General features: G+C 53.0%; 1 protein-coding gene across 1 annotated transcript in view; it reads left to right on the top strand.

The window, feature by feature from the left end:
- Window positions 1-20,957, top strand: part of CDK5RAP2 (CDK5 regulatory subunit associated protein 2) — a 165,023-nt gene extending 144,066 nt beyond the window's left edge. Inside the window, exons 28-36 of the mRNA XM_090274639.1 lie at window positions 72-188; window positions 1,858-2,047; window positions 3,020-3,141; window positions 4,141-4,377; window positions 6,495-6,757; window positions 9,132-9,275; window positions 15,930-16,056; window positions 20,430-20,476; window positions 20,857-20,957. Coding sequence (XP_090130765.1) covers window positions 72-188; window positions 1,858-2,047; window positions 3,020-3,141; window positions 4,141-4,377; window positions 6,495-6,757; window positions 9,132-9,275; window positions 15,930-16,056; window positions 20,430-20,476; window positions 20,857-20,913 — 1,304 coding nt within the window. The 3' untranslated portion in view covers window positions 20,914-20,957. The remainder of the gene's footprint in view (window positions 1-71; window positions 189-1,857; window positions 2,048-3,019; window positions 3,142-4,140; window positions 4,378-6,494; window positions 6,758-9,131; window positions 9,276-15,929; window positions 16,057-20,429; window positions 20,477-20,856) is intronic.
- Window positions 20,958-24,973: the final 4,016 nt, after the last annotated feature.

Raw genomic sequence — 24,973 nt, 5'->3', positions numbered from 1 at the left:
TTAAAGCTGTTTTCTAGAAACCGCCGTACTGCCCTGGAGACTCTGCATGAATCCCTGTGTGTGTTTTTTAGGTTCTTCAAACATTTTTGCCTGTGGTTCAGAGCTGCATAATTCTCTGACATCAGAAATCCGTTTCCTGAGGAAGCAGAACCAGGCCCTCAATGCAATGCTTGCTAAAGGATCCAGAGGTAAGCGCTGCCGGAGGCCCCTGCAGCCGGGAGCCCCACGGCCTCCTGCCGCCTTGAAAGAGCGCGTGCGCCGGAGTCCGGCCAGCCTGGATTCACGTCCCGTGGCTCTGTGACTTTGTGCAGGTCACGTAACCTCTGAACCTCAGTATTCTTAGCTGTAGAACAGGACGACCTCACAGGGCTTTGTGACAGTTAAACCCCGCAGAGCCCTCAGCTCGGCCCATGTGAGTTCCTTTACTCGATACCCGTCCTGCTATACTGCCCCGCTCTCTCTTGTCGTAGGTCGCAGTGGAAGAGGGAGGCCTGTAAATACTTACTGCCACGTCTCCATCACAGATCCCCTACTGTCAGGAACATTTTCCCAGTATTTCTTATAAAGATCCCTTTTCTTAATTCCGTCTGTTTGGAGCTTAGCCCCCCGAGAGCTTTCACTGACCTTATCTCTCAATGCTTAAAATGTTTCCGAAACGATACGCTGTTAGTCCTGTTGTGCAGGTAAGAAACTGAGGCCTAAGGAGTAGACCGAACTATGGTTACGGAGCTGAAGGTGGTGGAGCTAGAACGTGGACCAGCTTATTTCACTGTCCCTGGAGGTTATTCTTGCTGATTTTGGTGTGAGAGATGAAATTTGGGCTTCGGCAGGTCATTCATTCCCCCAGCAAACATCCCTGGCTCCGGTTCTATCTCAGCGCCTGTGTGGATTCTGATACAGAAATGAGCGAGAACCGATTTGATGGGAGACCCAGCCGGGCAGCCCACGGCGGGCAGTCTGAGGACAGGTCCCCAGCGTAGCGGCCGGCTCGGGGAGCTGCAGGGCCCCGGAGATGGCGTCCGACCCAGGGAAGGCTGGTCTTCAGATGCGGGGTCTGGAAGGCTAAGTAGGGACTAACCAAGGCGCCAAGGTTTAGAAGAGCCAGGGCCCTTTCAGGAGAAGAGAGAGAGCAGACAGAGGCCTAGGGGTTAGAGAAGCGGCAAGTGTAGACCAGTCAGGAACTATGTGACGTTAAGTGTGGCTGGGTCGGAGGAGGGCGGAGAAAACTTGCTCGGAAATTAATGTGTCGAGGTTAAGAGTGGAATCAGAAAACCTGGGTCTGAATCCTGGCTCTGCCACCTGTTGGAAACTGAGGCAGAGAAGTGAAACACTCACTCAAGGCTATGGAGTCAGTAGGCAGGAGAGCACTTGCACACGGCCTGCCTCTGGGCCCTGGGTGTATTTTATCCCTCAGGAGAGGTGCTGTCCTCGGAGCCTGCGGGGTGAGTGGGCCTGGCTGTCATCTGCAGAGCCCTGTGGGCCTTGCAGGGGGGAGGCTTGTGGACTTCCCCAACACCCAGTGCCAAAATTTGGGGCCCGCTTCTTGCCTCTGTCTGTAATTTCTACCCACTGTTTGCTCTGTGAAGGCGAAGTCACTAGGTATGCACAGCCCATTATTTAATAGAAAATTAAACAGGCCCATTTCATCCCAGTGACGTTTCATCTGCAGCCTTGATGTTGACAGATTTATCTGCCCAAAACGCATAAGATAATTGGAATGCCAGAATCATAAATGCCAGATTAAATCTCATTCTCTTCTGTATTCCCGGAGTGCTCGAGCTGAAGTGCCGCATTTGCGTAACACGGTTGGGAAAAACAAACGGGGGCTCTTCTCAGCGGCGCGTTGTGTGTTTGCAGATAAACAGAAGGAGAACGAGAAGTTACGCGAGTCCCTCTCCAGGAAGACTGCGAACCTCGAGCACCTCCAGCAAGAGCTCGCCTGTGTGCAGGCCGAGAGCGGGCGGCTGCGGCAGGAGCTGGGCCAGCGGGACAGGCAGGGCCAGCAGCTGCTGCAGGAGCTCGGGGACAGCCGCAGCGAGCTGAGCAGGTAGCGGCCTGGGGCGCCCACGCCCGGGGGCTGGGCGTGCGTCCACGCGCTGGCCGGGGTCGTGGACAGGCACGCCAGTAAGGCAGCAAGCACCCACACGCGTACCACGTCAGGTGGGAATAAAATACATGGAGAGGGGTCATCGGAGGACGGGGGACAGGGCCTGGGGGCAGGTCAGGGAAGGCATCTGCAAAGATGCTATTTGAGAAGTGAGGGCGTGAGTTCTGCTGTATAGTATCTGGCGGAAGATCATTGTCAAGATCATTGTCAGAGGAAAGGGTATAGGCCCTGAGGCGGGTGCCCTTGGCCTCTGCCCCGCAGAGCAGGGAGGCCAGTGAGGCTGGGGGAGGAGCCATGGTAGGAGGTGAGGCAGAGAGGTGGCTGGATGCCTGACCACGTAGAACCTTGTTATGGGGTGAGGACTTGGGTTCTTATTCTGAGGGACAGAGGAAGGCGGGGAAGATTTGGAATAGAGGAGGGCACAGATCTGACTTAAGATTTTAAAGGGATTGTACCAACTGCTCTCTGCAGTTTCCCCTTAGACCCCGTCTTGTCCCCCATCTTTCCGGTCTTTCCTGTCGGCACTCCCCAGTGTCCGGCTCTTTCAGAGTGACCGACGTCACTCTCATCACCCAGGTGGTGCAGTGACTTAGCGAGGTCGCTGTCTTTGCCATCACGCAGCCTTGGCTCCTCGCCTGGGCTGTGCCCCCTGGGGAAGACAGACCCTTCGGAGCTTCGCGCCTCCCGTCTGGGTTGAGGGTTAGCACGTTCCTTCTCGGGCGTCTCTGAGGATTACGTGAGACAGCCTCTGTCAGAGGCTCGGCTCGGAGGGGCGTCTGGGAAATGGCGGCCGAGACTGGAGTTCTTAACCGCGCTTGGCACTCCTGTGCACACTCTCCTGGCCCGGGGGTGTGACTGAGTCCCTCTGAGTTAGAACTAACCTTGCCTCCCCGTGTGCTGGGGCCTGTGCAGGGTGCAGGAGGAGCTGAGGTGGAGGCAGCAGCTGCTCTCTCAGAACGACAAGGTCCTCCAGTCCCTGCGAGTGGAGCTGAAGGCGTATGAGAAGCTGGATGAGGAACACAGGCTTCCCAGAGGTACCCGGGCGCTCTGGGCCTAGGCCTTCCTCAGCGCGGGCTCTGGGGCTCAGGCTGTCCGCTCACCCCATGCTCTCCCCCCTGGGTGGGGCGGGTGTGTTTTGAAGCAAGCTCTCTGGCCCGCTCTGCTTCTGAAGGAGCCGCAGGACAGGTGGAAGGCTCGGGCATCAGGCCTGCTGGGCTCTGGATTTCGGCTGCCTGGGGCCGGCTCTGCGGCTTCGGCAGGGCATGTCACCCCTCTGGGCCTGCTTCTTCCTCTGTAAAACGTGCCTCCCGGTGTCCGTTCTGTAGAGTTGTTGTGAAAAGGAAATGAGATCATGTATTAAATGCACCCTAGCACAGCGCGCAGCACATAGTAGGCCCTCAGGCTAGGCCTTTATTATAATTTTCTTGCTCGTATCCCTCTTCTTGCCCACTCCATCAGCACATACTATGGAGCACCCGCTCCACACTGGGTGTGGCTCCGGAGGTGGGTGCTGGCCCCAGGGCTCCCTGTGTCCCATGAGACTCAACTGTAAACCCAGATGCTTTAGAATCAATTTTGAAGGGTGGTGGTTTTTTTAAAAACTAATTTTCCAGATGATTTCTCCCTATTGAAAGTTTATCTAGAAAAGGGTCACCTCAAAGCTTTTATTTTCTCTTCAAGTTGCTTTTCTTAGTCTTGCTGTTGTGGCTTTTTAATATACTCTGGCTCTTAAAATCAGTCCCTTTCATTCTATAATTCCACCCAAATAGATTTTATTACTACTAGACATAATTTCGGGGTCTGGTGTGCAATTTGCTAGGCTTTTATGGCCAGAAGCGAAAATTAATTTCCAGCTCTTATTTAGCCTGTGGAATAGCAGCAATTAAGCCTGCCAATATTTTTGTTTTTAAAGTCAGGCTGTTATTTTAAATTGTACCTAGTCTTTAGGAAGGGAAGGCTGGGTGGTGGCGGCGGCGGGTGTGACACTCTGTCGAGCCCCTGACGCCAAGGCTTCCCTTTGCGCCCGTTTGCAGCGTCCAGCGCGGAGGCGCCGGGAGAGGACCGGACGGGGCGGGGTCCGCTCGGTGACCTCCGCGACCTCCTGGCGGAGATCCAGGCTCTGCGGGCTCAGCTGGAAAGGAGCATCCACGCCAACAGCGCGCTGCAGGGCAGGCCCGGGGAGCCGCTGGCGCAGGGCGCAGGGGCGGCCCAGGAGGCAGCTGCCGCTCTGGCTCCCCAAACCCTCCCCGCGCCCGCGCCCGACAGACACGGTACTGCTCCCGCCTCTCCCCGCTGTAGCAGAAGGCAGCCCCGCGCGCCTGTGCCCGACGGGCGAGCTCCAAGCGCCACCCTTGCTCACAGGGGTGTCTCTCCGTTTCCAGCAGACACGCTATCTATCATCCCCTGACCCCCAGTTAGCCGTCACCTTTGGCCAAATGGTGTCATCTCTGCCTGGGGCCTCCTGGTTCTCAGGGAAGTGCAGTTTGGGCTTCAGCCGCCCTCCTTGCCCCCGGTCTTGCTCCCTCCCATCCAGTTAGTCCTGCCCACATCCCTCCACTGCTGAAAATCCAGTCCCTCGTACTGCCTTCGAAAGAGAACTTAAACCTCTTATCCGGGCTGTCAGTGTTTTTCTGAATCTGGAAAGCAGCCTGGTAGGTCTGAAACTGGTTCTGTTGTGCATTTGCTTGTGGGTTTATTGCCTCGCCCTGCAGAGGCTGGTTAGGGTGGCAGAAAGGGGACCAGACCGGGTTCAGTCCTCTGCCACTGCCCCACAGAGGGCCTGGAGAAACCAGCAAATGGTCAGGCGCAGAGCAGTCGGCCAGGCCATCCTCTTTGCTCGGGATGAAGGAACTAAGACCCAGCGAGCCGCCCAAAGTGACAGAACGAGTAGGTGGCAGAGCTGGAGCTAGAGACCGGTTTCCAGCCCTGAGTCCAGCACTGTCCCTGCAGCACCCCCTGACCCTCCAGAGCCACGGGTGTCTGGGGCTTGTCGCCCTGATGCCCACAGCGTTGGGCGCGCCCGTCCATTGGGACAGGGACCGTCAGCATGTTTATGAACACGAATTCTGTGAAGGTTGGGACTTATCTTCACTTGAATTGGAAATTATGTCTGTTGCCTTTAATTTAAAAAATTAAAATCTCTTAAAGAGCACCTGGTCCACCTGCTTTGGAGCTTGTCATGATTGGCTCATTGGTTTCTCCTTAATAAGGCTTTAAAATTTTTAACCAAAAAGGTGATGTGACAATATAACAGAAAGTGGAAAAAAAAAAAAAAAACCCTTCATGATCCACAGGGTGATACTTTTTTACTTTGCATACTTTTATTTTCTTCTACATTTCTCAGACGTAGGCATGAATTTGTATTGTTCAGATTGGTTTTTGTGCCATTCTGTGTCCTTTCTTGGTTTTTGCCCAATATTAGCTCATAAATGTTTCCCCCTCTCTTCACATGGGCTCTCTAATTAGTTTGCAGATTATTGTCAGTCAGCAAACCATTACCATGGTGATTACTACAGTGGTCGCCGACTTGGAGCTCTATTAGACATTGGTGTAAATATGCTTTTTGCTGTTAAACAGTGTTCCTAGGATACAGTTTTACTAGGGGAACCTCAAAGGGTCCGAAGGGGCCTCATTGCCACCTTCTGCACGGGATCTACATCAGCAGTGGGTACGGCCCTTACAAATATACATCTGTTTCCCATTTTAGGGCTTTGAGAAGGGACCCAGGAGCTCGGGGGGCAGGCTAGGGGAGATTGAAGCAGGAGACCGTTCCGTGCTTGGGGTGCCCAGGAAGGAGAGCTGGGAGGCTGAAGGGAGGAGGCCATCGAAGAGCCCGTGGCTGCTGTTGAAGGTGGCCCAGCGCCAGCCCTGCAGGGGCCTCGCGGGAGGCACCCACCCGGGAGAGTGTCAGAAGTCACAGCGCTGCCTCCGCGCGAACGCTCTCCACTTGCTGTGAGGGAGGGTTAGAGCTGGATCTAGGCAGAGCAGCCCTTCCTTTGCAGAGGACTTCAGAACCGCATTTAAGTGCATCTGTTTGAAAGGTCTGCTGTCAAGACTGCTGGTGGATTGTCTTTAGCCCTGAGCCCCAGCTCTCCACCCCCCACACGGTGTCTGTATTCCGTTTAGGCCAGGGCTCCTGGATGGAGTGCAGGCCCTGGCCTGATTCATCTGTGTGAGTCAGGGGTCTTCTGCAGAGTGGGTGCCTGACCTGAGAAGTGTTGGTTGAATTGAACTTAGCATCTCCCACAAGATGAATAAGCCCAGCCTCGGGTAATATACAGACCGAGGGCCACTCTTAGCCCTCCTTGCCGCTTCAACACGGTGAATACAGCTGATGGAACAGAGTGCTGCCCCCAGTAGATCTGACACATTCCCTCTCGTTCTGTAGCTTCAGAGACTGCTCCGCTCTCTAGAAATGACGTGGACTCCCTCTCCTGTGACCGTGGCGGCTCCACCACCACCCCGTGCATGTCTCGCCTGGTCCCTGGCCACCACCTGTGGGCCAGCAAGACTGGCTGCCACGTCCTGGGCCTGATTGAGGACTACGATGCCCTGTGTAAGCACATTGGCCAGGGCCAGCAGCTCCTTGCTGAGATGGACATTCAGATCCTAGAGGCTCCCAGCCCCTCAAGTCCAGAGCTGGGAACAAAGGTAACCAGACCAACAGAGCGGGAGGGAGACAGATGCTCACTAGGGGCAGGAGTGGACGTGCCAGTTGAGGGCGCTAGGGGGCAAGGGGTGTAAGTGTCCTCGGTCAGGCCATGAAACAAGGGCCCTGGAAATGCAGTCCAGGAAAGCCGAGAAGTCAGGCCCAGTCCGGGGACTGCAGGTGTTTTCTGGGGGAGGGACATTGTCGAGGCTGCTGCCCTGCGTTGCTGCCATCACTTCCCTGAGATCTGCCCTGTGTCTGCCTCTGTCTGTCCAGTCTTCCAGTCATCCTTCTGTCCTTCGGACCTTCAGTGTGTCCATCAGTCACCTGCCCAGTCACCTAGCCCTCACCCACCCCGGCCTCTGCTCAGGTGCGAGCTGCTGTGGCGAACAAGGTCGCGACAGGCCTGATCCTCTCGCAGCAGACGGTCAGCGGGCAGTGACTTCGCGGCCTTGGGCTGGCTTGCCGGCGGGAGGGGTCCTGCAGCCCCTCAAGGTTGCACCCCCATTTCTCCTTGCAGAGTGGCTTTTCACGTGGTGTGTCCTCTCGTCCCAGAACCGTCCTGGGAGCGGGGGATGCCCTTCCTGCGGTACAGTGCTGAGGGGAGTAACTTGGAGCGGCCAAGGTGTGAACTCAGTTCTCTGTCCTCCAAAGCCCTCTTTCTGTCATGACACAGCTCCTGCAGAATGTTGTTTGTCACCTCAGTCCCCTGTGCAGACTCCACGTGCCCCGGGAACAGCTCAGATGCCAGGGCTTCTCGTTTGCAGGTCCGCTGCCCCCTCCCACTGTCCCCTCCTGCTCCCCCTGGTGCCCGGCCTCGTCAGCTGTGGCTGAGGGCTGTGTCCTGCCGGCCAGCCACAGCCCGCCTCCAGTCCGGGCCCCTGTGCCCTCAGGGTTGGAGGACCCCTCAGTGCCTGTTAGCTACCCCTTCTTCCTGCCATATCCTGCTGAAACCTTTCTCATTTAAAGTTACCTTTTTTTGAGGACTCTTGTGCCAGGTGCTTGATGTGACATTTCCTGTTGTCTCCCAGACTGGACCCGGGCTGGTCCCTCTTCTCGGGTCCTTCCTGAGGGTCCTTGAGCCCCCGGCTCCCTGATGCCTATTTTGCCTTTTTGTTTTATTTTGTTTTACTATTATATTGTAAAGGTCAGTCTTGCATTTTATGTTTCACTAGATACGAAGCTCCAGAAAGAGCAGGGATAGTGTCTGTTTAGCTCAATGTTGTATATCCACGACCTAGCTCAGGGCCTGGCATGGGATAGTTGCGTGGTATTTGTTGAATGAATTAATAAATATTAATAAGATTATTTTCTTTTCTGATTATAATCTTTATTGTGCAAAAATTTAGAAACTGTAGAAAAGCATAAAAACAAAATTATAAAAATACCACATAGTGCTCAACACTTAAAATTTTGATAAATATACTTTTAGCTCATTCATGAAGCTTAATTAAACTGACTCCAACATACATGAATTTCATATTTTCACTTTCAGTTCACATTATATTAACATGTTTCCTGTCTCATTCATTATGTTTCTAGAACTTGACTTTTATGGCTGAAAAATAAGCTAAACACCACCATTTATTTACCCTTTCACCTGGCTGTTGGATATTTCCACTGTGATGATCCTTACAACCAGATCGCTGCTCATATCTTTGCTTAGTTCTTTAGGGATGAATTCCCAAAAGTGGAATTAGGCACTCGAAGGGTGTGGACTCTTCCACCCTTCGGGGATCTTGTGATAGCTCTTGCTACATCGTTCTCCAAACATACTGTTATCTCACTGCACCTTTGTTTTCACTGAGTATGTTCATTTGTAAGTGGCTTTTTTTTTTGCCAATTTGATAGCTAAAAGGCGTGTTTTTTATTTTATATTCTATTGTGAAGATAATGCTTTTTTGTTTTTTAAAAATTTATTTTCTGTTTTCCCCTCTGATTCATGATCTTTGCTTCCTCATGCCCGTAACATCCGCCAAAGTGAGTGTGCTTCTGCCAGAGAGAGGGTGAGAGGAAGTGGGGGGCCCCGCTGTGGACTGGCAGCAGGCAGGGCCGGCCGTGGGAGGCTGGTGCGTGGCTTGCTGGTGGCATCATTTGCTGTCCCGAAAGGCAGTAAGAGTGGTCCCACCATGCATCCCCTTGGCATAGTAAATGTAGTTAATACAGGTGGTTGTTAATCATGGTTATTGATTCTCTCATAATCTGTAATTCTCCAGTCTTTAAGAACAATAAATTGGTGTCGTCTGGCACCAGGCTCTTGCTCAGCATGTGGAACATGAGCCCTGCGGTCTGGAGATTTATGCCGCCCATTAAAGCTGGCTTGTCCATAATCTTTTTCAAGACCGCCTGTAACAGCCCTCTCATCCCTCTGTGCAGGGTCTCCACCCAGCGCCCCTGAGCAGGTTTGTCACCAGCGTGAGCAGAGCCAAGCTGATCCTGGAGGAGGCTGCGCGGTTACTGACGCTTCTCTGGAGGGTCTCGCTCCCCACAAATGGCCAGTGCACACTTCACTGCGAACAGGTGAGTGTTGACACCTGGATTCAGAGGCTCAAGGATGCCACTGGGGCTTGTGTCTCAGGCTCCTGTATGTCCAGCCCAGGACCTGGCTCATGGCAGTGGGGGTGGGAGTGCAGTTTGGGGACTGTGTTGGGGGATGGGGAAGGAGCCATGTTTTCTAAGAGCTCGTGCCAGGCACCATGGTCCTGGCTGCTCCCCGTGTGTTCTTCCGCGGCCCCCAGCACCCCCGCTGCCCTAACCCTGCCCTGCCCCCACTCCCAGGACAGCTTTGTGGAGAGAGAATCTGTCTGCATCCTACACATGAGGAAACCGAGGCTTGGGGAGTGGGGCCCCTGCTGAACGTGACAGAACTGGTCTGAAAGCGCAAGTGTCTGAATCCAAAGGAGGAACTTTGGTTTTATGGGCTGTAGGTCCCAGCTTGTCCCTGTGGGCCAGGTCAGCTCATTCCCTGCTACTCAGTCTCTTCCAGTTCAGGTGCTTTTGTCTGGACGTGTGATGCCTTCGTTCGCTTTCAGCATCATATTTAGTGGGCCTTGTTCAAATCTGTTTTAACTACTTAGAAACTACTTTTTAAAAATCAGTGAAAACCATTTATTATAAAACCATCAAAACTTCCCTTAAAAGCTCCACTTCATAGGAAAGTGAAAGTAACTGAATTAAGGACAGTTGCGCCCGCACCCCTCCTCGCCCCAGATCTCGTGGCAGCCATCAGCGGAAGTGGTCCCAGGTTTTCGTCTGTGGGAAACATGTATTGTGCAGGGTGAGCGCCCACTCTGGGGTCAGAGATACCTCCCCGGAAGAGGGCGAGCGCAGGTTAAGGAGGCGTTAGAGCTCTTTGCTTGGTGGCCTGATAGACATTTCCCCCTTCATTCATCTAACTTATACATTCTTGCCAAAGGCCAGCAGGAAGGCAGAAGGGGATTTGCATTCCATGTCAATACTCATCCAGTTAACCCCCTTTGCTAGCTCTGGGGTCTGTCAGCCATGGCAGAGACGCAGCGGTGAAGCAGCCTTCCCTGCGTGGAAGGCTCTAAGGAGCCTGTCCTCAGGTCTCCCTCTTGGGATCCTGGGGCGGAAACTAGGGGGCACCAAGCTTGGGAAGTATGTAACCAGTCCTGGCACAGGGAAGTCATGCTTTGCTGGTGGGGCCTGCAGTGGAAGACAGCCTGTTGGCGGGAAGGGGCCCATTGGCTGCCAGCCCCACGTCGGCCTTGCCTTTTCTTCTGAGTCTCGGAGCTCCTTTCCGTCTTAGGCGTAGGTGACACAGGTGTGCTGACTGCCTGTCCCCCACCCCCTCCCACCTGGCTGGCTCCTCGCCTTTCAGATCTCAGCTTCCATGTTTCTTCAAGGTCAGAAAGGGCTCCCTGTTCACTTGGTCAGAGCCTGTGTTTCATCACAGCCCTTAGCACAAGTTATCATTACATATTCATTTGTTTAATGTCTTTCTTCCTCTGTTTTCCAAGAGGGACCAAGTCTAATTTGTTTATATTTATAAACAAATCAATGCATAGTTTCCTCTCATACTCTCGAACTCTTTGTATGATTTTAAAGCACAACGTGTCTGAACTGAAAAGTTCACCCTCAGTGCAGTGTTTTTGCCCTGAGTACATAGTAATGCCTGTTAAATGGACAGAATGCAGTTCTTTTCCCGTGTGTGTAAATACAAATTATGCTCACATGGATCTTCCCCACTAGCAAATTGGTCCAGAGACTGGTCAGCACTTGTGATGATTCGCCTCATCTTTCTGAAGCTTTCTTGGGGAATTGATTATGCTCACTTTAGCATCATAGAATTTTAGAGCCACAAAAAGGACAACCTAAGAGACGCTCCAATACGGTTCCTGGTGTACGCAGACCCCTGTATGGTGTTAAATTGCCTCTAGCCACTTTTCTGTCCCATCCTTTGTTCCATACAGTGCCTTTTTCTTGGTGTGAAATGTGTGTAAATCAGATTTCCAAGTTTTCACCCGCAACCCCAATGGCTTTTTACTACTTAGTATTTTCTATGAATGTCATTCATTAATTTGTCTTTGGTGTTTAATTCATCATCCCCTGCAGTCCCTAGGCCTGCTCTGGAAAGTGTGATCATATACCTCAGTGTATCTAAGAAAGTTGGGGTGTGGGAACAAATATAGTCACGTATTCATTTATAAATTTTTAATGGAAGGATTAATAAAAAATACAGGCTATTAGTAGGCGTGAAAAGGAAGAGGATGGAAGGGCAGGACAGAAGGTAGCTTTCTCTGAATGGACTTTGTTTTGTAATTTGACTTTGAAATTGTATAAATGTGTTACATAATTATAAATAAAAATAAATCAGAATGAGAAAAAGCTACTTCTAAAAATTCATAGCAAGATGTAATGAACAAACCTTAGTATATATAGTTTTGGAGGTGTAACCACACAGAGGAAATGCTTAACGACTAAAGTAATTTGGCTGTACGTTATCCCTCATGGAAATACTCTGAGGGCAGAAAGAACTGCAAAAAACTGTAAACTGTTTTCAGTGATTAAATTGTTAGTAATAATATTGGTATTGATATTGTAAAACTATTATATTTCTATTACAGGACAAAACAAATATGTTGAGTTTTTTTACTGTCAGGGAAGAGAGAAAATAAATAAAAAATCAAAGAAGTAAAATTCCAGCAATCCTTAATTTGAATTAGAAATATCAGTATGAACTCATGATGTATTTACTATTTTTAAAAATGTACTAGCTCTGTCTACTTAAAAGGCTTTAAAAGTCTTCAAACCAGAACAGTGAGCACCTGTAGTGCCAAACTGTGGTTTCTAAATACCTTTTCCCACTAAAAGGAACTAGGAGTCCTTGTAGAAAGGTCTGGGGCAGGAAATGTACAATATGAGCTTGGAACTCTTTTCACCCTAAGAAAAGGGGGGAAGGGGATTGAAACTTGGAGATTTGCACTGGTTTCCAAATTACAGCTCCTTGACCAGCAGCAGCACATCTGACGACTTGCCAGGAAGGCAAATTTTGGGACCTCACCCCCGACCACCGAATCAAGAAGCCTGGGAGTGGGCCGCAGCATTCTCGTTTCACAAGGCCCGTTGGTTCCTTGGAGAACCACTGGATAAAAGACATTTAACACACACGTCAATCAAATGCAAAATGTGGTGTTTATTTGTATACCAGTTTAATTAGAATCAAGCCAATTGTTCAAAAAAATAAAGTCATGATGTAGTCAGGGAAGTGTGTCTACTGCCATATATTTGGTGATAGGATGCAATTACTGTCATTGTTTTTGATGTGGTAATTATATTAGGGTTTTTTTTAAAGAATCTTTTTCTTTTAGAGCTATATACTAAAATGTTTTATGGATAAACTATGATTGGCTTCTAGGATTGATTTAAAAAATAATTTTTGAGTGAGGATGTCAGTGAAACAATTTTGGCCACGATTTGATAATTCCTGAAGCTGGATGGGAACCTTGGTGGTTCATTGTCCTTTTCTTCCTACTTTTGTAAATGTTTGAGTATTTTCATTGTGAAAAAGGAAACAAACACAACAACAGACATCCCCCAGCTCCAGAAGTCAGGTGGACGCTCCGGAGGAAGTCCGAGGCCTCCTGGACGGGGTGTGGATTTCAGCTCCGTGGCCGTGAGGAAGGGCTGCTCTGTGGGCTCCTGGGCTCCTCCTGGGGTCAGACTCTGCGCTGCACTCGGCATCCCCCTTTATCCCTCACAGTAGCCTTCAGAGGGTGAGGTGTGAATTGTTCCCATTTTCTGGAAGTATGGACTGAAACTCCCTTACTCCGCCTCACAACAGCTGGAAGTGACTACATCTACACCACTGCTCAGCCATCCTGTGAGAGTGCGGATTTTAGTTCAGAGGAAGAGCAGACACATGAATAATCTGAATTCCTTGTTGTAAGTGCTGGCCAGAACATGTGCAGTGTGTTTAGAGAGAGCACAACCCCCCCGGTCGTCAGACGGTCTCACAGCACCTACTCTGTGCCAGGCGCTGCTGGTCAGGAGGAAGAATTGAGTTCTGCCCTCAGGCAGCTTGTCGTCCAGGAGGGCGAGCAAACAAGGAAATGACCATGTCGCCCAGCGTGAGATGGGCACTGAAGGGGAAGCATCGCGCACGATGGGCACCCAAGGGAGCCGAAACCACCCTAGACTCTTGGGGGAGAGTCTCAGGAAAGCTTCCTGAAGGAGGGGATGCCTGAGCTGACTGTAGAAGAGGAAGAGAGGCTGGCCAGGCAGAGGTGCAATGACCCTTCTCCCTGTCTTCAGGTCAGGCATCATGTCCTTGGAGTCCCACTCTGTCGCAGTGGGAGCGACGGGTCAGGGAGCATCCCTATCTCACAGATGTGGAAGGCGCTCGGGCCCTGCATATGGATGGACTGACTGTCCTAAAGCTGGGACCAGATCACAAATCTTTGTGGGCTCTTAGCATGAGGAAGAGGGTCAAAGAAAGCCTAATGTTTACAGCAGAATGTTTTGGAAGAACAGTTGAAGTCCTTGTAGCCGACACAATTGTTTAATCTTAAAAGCAGGTTAAAGCAGGAAATCAAAAAATGATACATACCTTAAACATTTTAGTTTAACTTAAAACAGTTAAATGTGCATTCATGTGCCATTCTTTTGATGTAGGGCCAGAGCCTTTTCTCTGAATATGGGTCTGCTGTTTGGAGGTCTGCATTTTCTTTCTTTCATAAATTACATCCATAATATGTCTGTCACTTCCAATTTCTGTTTCTTTAGGATGAAGAAGAAACTTAGACACATGAGAAGCAATTTGAATATAGAGTTCCTCTAGACCCTGTTCTTCCTGCAACTTTCATAGTTGATTTACCCGCACCTGATTTGCCAGAAATGTGTATTTTAGTCACTTGCCCTCATCACGTCTCTCCTGAAGCATATGTTAGTTTTCATACGACCAGTTCTGTCTCTTCATACACATTTCACAGGTTTACTTAATACTTAATTAAATCACATACAGTAAGTCCTCGCTTAACGTCGTCAGTGTGACTTTTAAGCAAAATGACATATAACAAAACCAATTTTACCCCAGACTAATGAACACAAACAGGAGTTAAGTGCCTGCGGCATCTCATCTACGTTAGAACGAAATGACGTTATTCGTTATTCAAGGACCTGCTGTAACTGATTTTGCAAGTACAGCGTTTCCCCTCTTGGGAGCAGAGGTGTTTCCATGCAGCAGGGAGTGGTCCGGGCCAGGGTGCCTCACTGTCGGGGTGATTTAGGAGAAAGGGCGCGTCCTTTGCCCGTGGAACCAGAGAGGCAGAGACCAGTGGAGAGGCCTCTCTGGTGTGTACGTTTCACTTCAGAGGACTGGAGTTTCTGGCTTTGCAGCGCATCCGTGCTCTTCTCACCCCTGAAAAGTGAAAACAGGTTCCCTAATGGATCACACTCCCCTAATAATACCTTTACATCTCTTAGTAAGATTTAACAATTGTAAAAAATCAGCATTGTAATTTTTGTTTAAAAAGCCAATCAATTCTGGTAAATTTTAAAAAATGAAAATAAAACACTCCAAATCACATTTCTCAGGGATAATCACTATCAATATTTTGATGACATTTCTGTGTCACCAATTTTTTATAGACATCTTGCTATACTCATCTGTGGATATAGAGATATGGGTTCAATTTTATGAAACTGGAATGCCTACTATTTCTGGGCTCTTTGTCACTGATTACTGTCATCTTTCAATGGCGATAAATAAAGTTCTACAGTATTTTTAATAGTCGCAAAACTATTCGACTCTGTGAGCACCATAATTTATTTACCTAGATTCTTTTTTTTTTTTTTTTTAGTTTTGGTTTTTCAATTACAGTTGTCCCCTTTTCCCCTAATTTCTCTCCCCCACCCAACCCACCCCCTCTCCCGCAATCATATCCCTCCCCGTTGTCCATGTCCATGAGTCTTTTATACGGGTTCTTTGACTAATCCCTCCCCTTACTTATCCCCCTTCTCTCCCTCTCCCCTCCCCCCTATTGACTGCTATTCTGCTCTTTGTTCTATTTAGTTCCTTTGTTTGTGTTGTTCTTTAGTTTCCTGTATTAGGTGATATCATATGGTATTTTTCTTTCTTTGCCTGGCTTATTTCACTAAGCATAATTCTCTCTAGTTCCATCCATGTTGTTGCAAATGGCAGGAGTTCCTTCTTTCTTTCTGCTGCATAGTATTCCATTGTGTAAATGTACCACAGTTTTTTGATCCACTCATCTACAGATGGGCACTTAGGTTATTTACCTAGATTCTTATTGAAACAAATCAGGTTGTTTATTTTTCCTACTGTGAGCAATGTCGAGATGAACATCGGTGAACACAGGCATGTTCTTGTGCTTCTATATTTCTTGGGGGTAAATGCTAAAGGGTAGAATTGCTGGGTCAAAGGGTTAAGTGCATTTTACAGTTGGGTAAACCTCGCCAGGACATTTGTCCCACCTGGGCCGCCAGCAGTCCTGGAAGTGCTTCCCCACACCCTCACCATCTCTGGATTTTGCCTGTTTTTGCCAATTTGGCCAACAGAAAATGGCTTCTGGTTTTTATTGGAATATCTTTGTTAGTCAGGCTGAGCATCTTTATATATGGTTTTGTAATTCTGCCTATGTGACAGGACGTTTTTTATTCTTTGTTCATTTTTCTAATTCCTCCTTCCTTTAGATCGGAGAAATGAAGGCAGAGATCACCAAACTACATAAAAAATTATTTGAACAGGAAAAGAAACTGCAGACCACCATGAAGCTTTTGCAGCTGAGCAAGCACCAGGAAAAAGTCATCTTTGATCAGTGTAAGTGAGCTGTCGGGGGCAGCTGTCATGTCCAACCACTTCCTGCCTCTCGGAACTGAAACGCCCGTCCTGGGCCACCCACTTGGGAGCCCCAGCCATTTGTCATCACGCCTCCTATTTGTGGCTTTCCTTTCACGTCTCATCCTTTCTGCCCCACACAGGCAGGTGGATTCACTTGGCAGACTTCTGTGGAGGGGCCACTCTGTGCAGGGACTGTCACCTCATGGGGAGCCAGTGTGTGACGTGGGCAGTGGTAGGAACATGGGCAGGGCCTCAGGGAGCATGAGGTGGGAGTGGGGTGGGTGTCACTGTGTCCTGGGAGGAGCGAGCATTTGTCAGGTGGAAACGGAACTGTGTAGACAAGGCAGAGAGGAAGGAAAGGTTTTGTGTGCAAAAAACCATCCACAATTCGCGTTGCTGGGCTGAGAGCCGCGAGTGCCGCTTGAGGCAGGAAGGGCTTGGGGACAGGGCTGCGGCTCTGTGGAAGCCTGAGGTGGCAGGCTCAGGTGTCTCGCTGTCAGAGCAGAGCATCAGCCTGTCACAACTGCGTGCAGAGGCGGCTGGTGCGGAGCAGCCGGTTCCATGGCCAGGCCGCCGAGAAGGTCGCCTGGGCTGGGCAGTGGGCATCCAGAGAAGGGGACGGGCTTGAGAAACACTTTTTGAAACAGATGCGAGACTCAAGGTTGGAGGTCACACAACTTGGTGAGGTCGGCCCAGCCCCGATCCAGGCGCTTCAGAGGTCGCCGGGAGCGTCTGTGTTTCCCCGCCGTGGACCCTCAGCCTCACGCACGCTGCGTGTTCAGCGGCAGCTGCCCAGTTTCTTCCGGTGCCTCTGGGCAGCACAGCCTTGGCCAGGCCTCAGGTGTCTGCCTGCCACCTCCCTGTCTCAGCAGAACTGCTGGCCTGGCACTTCCCTTTCCTCGCTGCCTTGGGCACTCCTTATCAGAGCCCAGCATTTCTGGAGCAGGTCCGAGAAGCACAGAGCATAGGTTATTGTACAGTAGGAGTTCTCCTTAGCGCCGTAGGAGCCTTCTGAAGACTGACTGTGAGGCTGGCCGAGTTTGAACTGCGGGAGCGAGATGCTCAGTCACTAGCAAGTCCTGCTCCACGCTCCGTGCCAGGCCCTGGGACAGAGGTGACTGAGGTTATTCCTGCCAGGTGGAGCTTTGACTTAATGGGGGAGACGAGAACAAGCTGCAGAACGATGTACCTGCATCCCAGGCAGCTGAGAGGGGCTTCCAGGCTCTGGACCAGCTGGGTCCTGGGGGGCGAGTAGGAGTTAGAGAAGGGGCGGGACCAGGATCCTGGCAGGCAGCCTGATGGGCAGGAACTGAGTGTTCAGGGACACGGTCAGGGCACGGCAGGGCTTCTGCTGTGGGCGATGGAGGGAGAGGGATGAGTAGGGACCAGGTCACAGAGGGCCTTGTGGGCCGGACTCAGGAGTGAGCAGCAGGGACTGGCACGGTCCGTTGTGTGTCAGACAGTCCCGTGGCTAAGCATGGGGGGACTGGGAGATGGGGAAACCTTTTCTAAGGCTGTGGCCGTCCCCCAGCTGGGCAGTGGAGAGGCCTCATGGGGCAGCCACAGAGCCGTGGGAGAGAGGAAGCAGCTTTGAGAGATTGATTTAAGGCAGCAGGCCTGGCAGAGTGGTGGGCGTATGAGGTTCGCCTAGGGGTTCATGCACTTGCAGAGGAGAAGAGCACTTGGGGAGACAGTGTCCGTGGGGTGGTGTCTGGGGTGGCGGTGGCACGCTTGGGTCCCCTCCCGGAGCAGCGGGGGGCAGGTGGGGTCCTCTTGTCCAGCCCCCGAGTCCAGGGAGAGTGGGAACTGCGTGTCGGCAGCCCAGAGTAAGTCGCAGGACACCCCAAGTGAGCCCTGTTTACAGCGTGGAGGCTGCGGGAGTGGGCAGCTGGCTCAGGCGGGTGAGCTGCCAGGCAGACCCAGAGCACAGAGCCCAGCCTGGGGTCTGACCCCGGCAAGCGTGGAATCATTCGGGAGCAAGTTCAGATCGCCGCCCTCCTGAGTGACCGGAATAAGTGGCTTCAGCTCTCTGAACTTCAGATTCATCATCTCTCATTGGAGGCAGTAATTCCAAAGGATTCACACCCGCCAGAGGGGCCTCAGTTCTAAATACAACTTTGTAAAGCCCCTCAGTTTCCTCATCGGATGGGAGTGATAGCTAAACCTCGTTGTACTCTTCCGGGGACAGAGTAAGAGCTCGACAAATGTTCTCTGACTTTTCTTCCCCAGTAGGTCAGACAGAACCCCACGTATGGAGATGGTAAAGCACTAATAGTGTGAAAAGCCGCAAATGTGTCTCAGCATCTCCCATGCTAGGACCGCGCCTCCTCCTCTATCTCTGAGGCCTGGCACAGAGCAGGTGCTGGGCTCAGTGCCGGGAAAGGGGCATGCCCGAGGTCACACGGCTGGTGGCAGGCTGGGCTGTGACTGCTCCCGGGGCAGGCTCTGCAGCCCCTCCCAGCAGATCAGGTCCTTGGAAGGTGCTCAAACCCTGCCGGTCTCACGGGTCTGCTTCTGGCTCAGAGTGACTGTGTGAAGTTGGCATAGTGTCCCCTCCTGTCCCTTTCCTACACGGCGACAGGAGGAGCAAGGGCCCAGGCCTGGCCTTTGCCAGGGACAAGCGGGGCCCTGCATCTTTTCCTAGAGTCTGCAGGGGAAAGGAAGGAAAGAGTGTCACCGTGAGACCTGAGGACCCTGGCTCTCCCTCGCCATGTGACCTGGAATCACCGGTGTCACTTTCAGCCGCTGGGACTGGGGTACCTGCTGCTCGGGGGTGGGGGACTCACTGTGGTCACAGTTGTCATCAGCTAGACACCACTGGGTTGGCGTCTCCGTTGCCAGCACTCTGCTGATGCAGAAGGAGCCCTGCACCGAGTAGGACAGACCTGGGTTCAAGCCCCTGTGCTGGGCAAGTCTGGGTGTGGGATGCGCCCTTTACCGCTGTCCCTCAGCTTTCCGTGCTCGGGAAGGTGTGCAGTGCCCTTCAGATTGGGCGCTGCCCCCCACCCCCAAACAGGCCAGGTGAGCCTCCGCGCTCCCACTGGGAGTCGTGTTCATTCAAAGCTCCGTGATTGTAGCCTCCACGGCTCTTGATACTCAGAGCTGGCGACTGAGGAGGGGTGTGACCTCCAGCGAGGTGCATACATCCACACGCACACACACAGATGTGCACTAGGCTCCCGGGGATTGGGACGCCCCAGAAAATCCCCGTGGACCCAGGGTGGAGCTGCCCTCAGCGTGGGGGAGGGGAGGGCATGGAGGAGCAGCAGCAGCTCTGAAACCCCCTGTGCCCGCTCTCTGTCCTGCCCCGGGTGTCAGATGCAAGCTGACTTCGTTTCCAGGTGCCAGTTTTTGTGAGGCAAGAAATAGGTGTTTTCTCAAGGCCACCACGTGGCACCTCTGCTGAGTGAGTCGACGGGGAGCCTGCTTCAGCCTTGGGCACCGCTGGCCGTTGGCCCAGTTCCGGAGGCCTGTGCTGTCTTCCCGGGGGGTAGGCTGGCCGCCAGGCCCCCGAGCCCTTGGGAAAGGACAGGCCCCTGACCAGGCACAGAGCTCTGTTTCTTGGTGGCGCTCCTGCTGCTGCAGTTTGTGCTTATCAAGAGAAAGGGCGAGGGAAGAAGCTCCTGACTTCCCAGTGGCTGCCCCAAAGGCGGGCCCTCCCGTGGGTTCTGACACACTGGCCGTCTGCCCGTGCACAGCCTAGAGTGCCGGGCCCGCGGGCCCCTCTGCATCATCCCCCACGCCCGCCTGTCCCGGAAGAACGAACGGACTTGCTCAGGGAGCCACCCAGGGCTCCTCTGCCAGCCCAAGGGCAGCGAAGGAGGAGAAATGCGAGTTCTTCCCCCCGGGTCATTCGGAGCCTGCTCCAAGTGCTGCCAGGGTCAGGGTCTTTACAGAGCTGCCCTGCACCCTTGGCTCGGCCTCCCCACAGGGGTCTGCTTGGAGCGGGCACACCCCCTTTCCAGCAGCCAAAGCATTCAGGGTGCTAGCCAGGTGCTAGCCAGGCAGCGGCCCTCTGCGGCCCGCAGAGGTGAGCGCAGGGCGCGCCTGAGCATCCAGCCGGCCTCAGAGCCTCAGCTTTGTCCAGAACGTGGCGCCGCACCCTCTGCTCTACCTCTGCTGTCGCAGGGAGGCTGTGGCTTAGCCTGGGGTCTGGCGGAGATGTCTCTGGTCCACCCTCTCGGATGAATTCTTTGGCCCTGGGGTGTGGCCTTCACACCTGTCTCTAGCCCAGGTGCTTCAGGCTTGTCTGAACCATTTGGGGCTCAGGGGGGCTTCTCCTCCCTGCACCTGGATTTACACTGTCTTCCTGGGCATCTGTGTCTAATCAGCCGTTTTTGTTCTCTCCTCAGTGGTCGTAACCCACAAAATCCTTCGGAAGGCCCGAGGAAACCTGGAGGTAATGCCCTTTTCTCTGGAAGCCACTGGGGGCAGGGGAAGTGGGCGGGGCAGGAGGGGAAATGGGGTGTTTGCTGCCAGCAGGCACGGCAGCTTTCACGTAGTCGTGCTGTGGCCTCAGCGGTTCTAGATACCAAACTTGTGCGCTGTTTCTGCCGACGAGAAATGCGGTGACTGGTGCCTGGCACACGGCGGGCGTGGGACCAATGGGTCAGTGAACACAGTATGATCCCACTGTCATTCGGTTCTGTAGGTGTTTACTGACCAAACCGTGTCTTTGATAGGAGTTTCAGAGTAACAGTGTCACCTTTGACTCTGTCAGGGAGCTTGCTTCAGACCCCTCATTGGACCTAAAATCCTCCCTGTTCTCTCTCTCCCCAGCTGAGGCCCGTGGGCACCCATCCAGGAACATCCAGCCCCAGCAGACCGGGCTCCTGAGCGCTCTCAGACAATAAAGCTGGGGTTCCCCACTGCCTCTCTGATACTGGTGTGGTTCCTGCTTACTGCAGAAAAACGAGCTCTCCGGGCAAAGGAAGGCTGTTTTTCCTCGTGATGTTTTCTGTCCTGAAGTTGGTTTAAGGGTTTTCACACAAGGCTGGGTGCTCTGCCGCGAGGTGCTGAACAGGCCTGGGACGTTCAGGTGCTGGGCCTGGTGCCTCTGGGGCGGCACGTGGAGCCAGGTGTCCCCGCCACGCTCACAGTTGGTGTCACAGTCACCCGGATTGCTTAGCGCTCAGCCAGCCCTGCGGCTTGAAGGTTCATGTGAAATGACTCGTTCCACCTTGGTGATACAGCTACTTTGTGTGGAGCCTCAAAGCCCGGTCCCAAACGTCTAAGTGGGACGGCTGGGGTCTCAGGAGTGGCCCTCAGGTGTTGCCCGAGGTCTCTGCCGATTGTCAGGTGTCGAAAGGAACGACGCACGTGGCATGGCTGGGGCACCGGGGCTTGCACCTGGCGTGGACTCTGCAATGCACAGCGACATCTAGAGCAGGCCCCTGAGGTGGTGCCGCTCCCACGGGGGAAGGACCAGTGAGGCTGCAGCGGGGACTTGGCACTGTGGTGTCCTCACGGTGATCGTGACCTTTCCACCCCACTGTCCACATTGCTGCCTGCTGCATTTGCTACAGCCCTGTCACCAACCTCCCCCTTTAATTGTCCTGTATCCTTGCCCTGAGCTTCCTGATGTTCCTGAGAAATTAACAGGGTGGGGCTCGGTCCCATTTGCAGACGAGGCTCCAGACTGGCCAGGTGGCCCTGAGGGACGCTGACAGCCGTGCCCTGACCTGGCACCCTGCCCTGCTGGCTCTTTTGCCTCCACCCTGCGCCCACCACCTTGGTGCCTGCGGTGTCACCTGGGTACTCGGTGCAGCATTTTGAATCCCGACTCAGTCTCCCTCCATATGCCCATTTCTGCCATCACTCTGGGGACTTCAGTGTCCGTTTGGCTGACCCATCCATTTGCCCTCCCTCTGCAGTCACTCATTCTGACACTCAGCCCTCTGACCATCACTGCCTGTCCTTCAGCTCCGGTCCCCTCTGCTGCCACCTCCTAGAGATCCTAGCCCCTGGGCCCTTTCCCTCCTTTGCTGTTACTGGGCTTCTTCCTTGTTCCTTTTCCATCACGTTTCTCGAGTCAGGCCTCCCACACCTGAGTCGCACGACACATTTGACCAGATGCTTCCTGCTCTGAACACGTGAGTGGCTTCACCTGAGCCCCTAACACAGGGACCCACGTCTGCCCCTACGGCACCCCCTACTCCTCTCATCTCACCTCCTCTCACTTCGTGTTCCTGGCAAGCTGAGCTGTCTTCAGCCCCCTTGGGAGCTGGCGTCTGTACCTGGGAGGTGCCCTCCCCTGCCTCGGCCCAGGCCGCTGCCTCTCTCCTAGCCAGCTTTGAATGGCCCTCCCGCAGCCCTCCCCCATTGGGGTGGCTGAGAAATGGGACTGGTCCATCACTCAGTCCCCTATTGTCCTTGGTCCATGACCTCAGTGGGGGTGAGGACGATGGGTGGTCTGGGCGAGGCCTGTATTCACAGCCCAGCGGCGCAACTTGTCCAAGGCCTTTGAGAGGTAGAGCTGGGGCTCGATCCCTCCTGTCCTAAACCCCAGATCGCTCTGCTGGTGCCCCTGCAGCTCCCCAGACACAACGGTGACCTGAGGGGATGCGATTGCATCAGCTGGAGCATAGTGAGCAGAGGAGCAGGAGCCAGGCCGGGAGTCAGAGCCAGCCTCATCCCCGGCCCCACCTCTGCCTGCTTCCCATCAGGGGAGGGGCAGGGCAAGTGGCAGAAAGGACCCATTCTCCTTGGGTCCCTGTCGCCTGAGCTGTCTCATGAGAAGTGTTTGCACAGATGGACCTTAATACCCTCCAGGGTGTGAAAACTCAGATTCAGGCATAAAGTCACGTGCAGTTCCTTGACAAGAAGTCACACAACGGGATTCCTCAGGGGAAGCTCTGATCTGTGGCCAGGGTGGCTCCACGTGGTTCTATTGGGGGCGCAGAAGGCCTGGCTTCTAGTCCCAAGTCACGTGCTTCTGTCATCCAGCTCAGCACCTGTAAAATGGGAATCACCCTCTGTCCAGTCCTGGTCGCAGTGTGTGAACCTCAAAAATTGGAAGTAGCCAAATAAAACCCTTTCCAAAAAGTAATGATTCTTATTTAGTGTCAGTGACTGGTCTCAAGGAAGTTTTCCAAGTGCTCTCTTACATTCATTCCCATGGTTGAGCACAAATGCAAGGGTGTGGGGGAGGGGGGGCGGGGAGTAGGTCGTACAAGACGGTGGCTAGAGCTCAGGTGGGGCGTGGGAGTGAGGCCCGGGTTCCTGTGCACCTACAGGGGAGCGATACTGCCTGCGTCACTGCAGTTGTGAGCTTATCGCCTGGCCTGTGGTTAGTGCCTAGCCCCTGGGAGCTGAGCTTGGTCACTGCCCAGGGCGTGAGCTGGAAGGGCTGTGAGGGCAGACACACCTGATTTGGTACGTTCTAGGCACACACGGTTCCCGAGAGCAGCGCCTGGGGAGGAGGGGGCTCTGGGAGTCCAGCCTCAGTCACTCACCGCTTCTCAGGAGCACAGTCATCCAAAGCGAAGCATATTTTTACCCCCAGTTCAGTGCTGTGTAAAAAGACTCCCAACCTTGGACTAGCAAAGGCCCGCCCTCTGGGGGGCGGGGTGGGGGTGGGGGGGAGGAGCACGGTTTGGCCTGGATTAAGGCCAAGAACAAGCTCCGAAAATAAGAACCGTCTGGACCTTGGGAAAGGCTCCATTGTCCCTGGTGAGTTAATTTTACCAACAGCTGAATTCAGGGCGCTCTGAAGCAGTAATCAGGAAAAGCCTCTGTCTCCGGCTGATGAAATTAATCACCTGTGTCCACAGAGGCGCAGCTGCAAGGGCCGAATGCATACAGAGGAGGAGGCGGGGGAAGAGGCGCGGGCCCCCACCTCGCCCCGCCCCCGCGTGGGCCCCCCTGCCCGGTTCCCTGTGGTGAGTCCAAAGGGTAGAATTCTCGTCCCTCCAGGCTGGCGCCCACCTGCTCAGCAGTAGCCGCACTGCATCGTCTCATTCATTAATCTGCACTGTCCTGTTCATTTTACAAATGAGAAAATGGGTGGAGAGTCAACTTATTAGTAAGTGCTGGAGGCAGGATTTGAACCTGAGTCTCAAACCTGTTTTCTAAACTCTCCTGTCCTCTGGATTGTTCGGTCTCCCTGAAATACAGTCTGTTCCCCAAACTGCAGTCCTTTCCTGTATTACAAACCAAAGTATTCTCACTCTACCCTTTCCAACATAGCGTCTCTGGTTGACCAGAGCAGGGGCCCAGAGACCCACAATTGAATTGCTCGGCACGGCGGCCCTGAGAATCGCTTGTAAATGGGGCTGCGGACAGGAGAAAGAGTGATCTTGTTAATAAGTTCTCAGCGTTGTGGAGGCAGAGAAACCTGCCCGGGGGCTCCTGACCCTGCCAAATTGCCTCTTCAATCTTGGCCGTATTTTAAGTCTAACTCAAAAATTCAATTATCAAAATCGCTCATCCAGTCTCCTGAGAAGCCCAGGACTCTGCCTTCAGGGCTGGATGTGTTTACCTCTTGCCACAGATGGGGCCTTCCCAACTCGCTCTGCGGGTCGTCAGGTGGGGTGGGGTGGGCAGGTACAGAGACTCAGGGACTTCCCCTGGCTTTCCGGGGCTCTAATAGAACCTAGTCTCATTTCTGCTGCAAGATTATGATGTGGAAAGAAAAAGATGGTTGTGAGGTCCAGACATTGGCCAAATCCCTGGGGTTTGCTTGTTCACTCACCTCAGTGAGGGTTCTGTGCCCAGTCAGCAGCTTCTACTGAAGTCGCCCGTGAACCCTCCTTCTCCCTCCCCCTCTGTGTCCATCCACGATCATGGCCATTGCTTCATTTATCTTCGTCACCACTTTGGTCCAGGTATCTCACCTGGACCACTTGCTATCATGGCTTCTCTGCTGACTTCCCCACATCCATCCCTCCAGTGTCCT

Source organism: Furipterus horrens, unplaced genomic scaffold (genome assembly GCF_987537825.1).
Source record: "Furipterus horrens unplaced genomic scaffold, mFurHor1.1.pri manual_scaffold_4, whole genome shotgun sequence".
NCBI classification, from domain to species: Eukaryota; Metazoa; Chordata; class Mammalia; order Chiroptera; family Furipteridae; genus Furipterus; species Furipterus horrens.
This window is presented reverse-complemented; position numbering and strand designations above follow the sequence as displayed.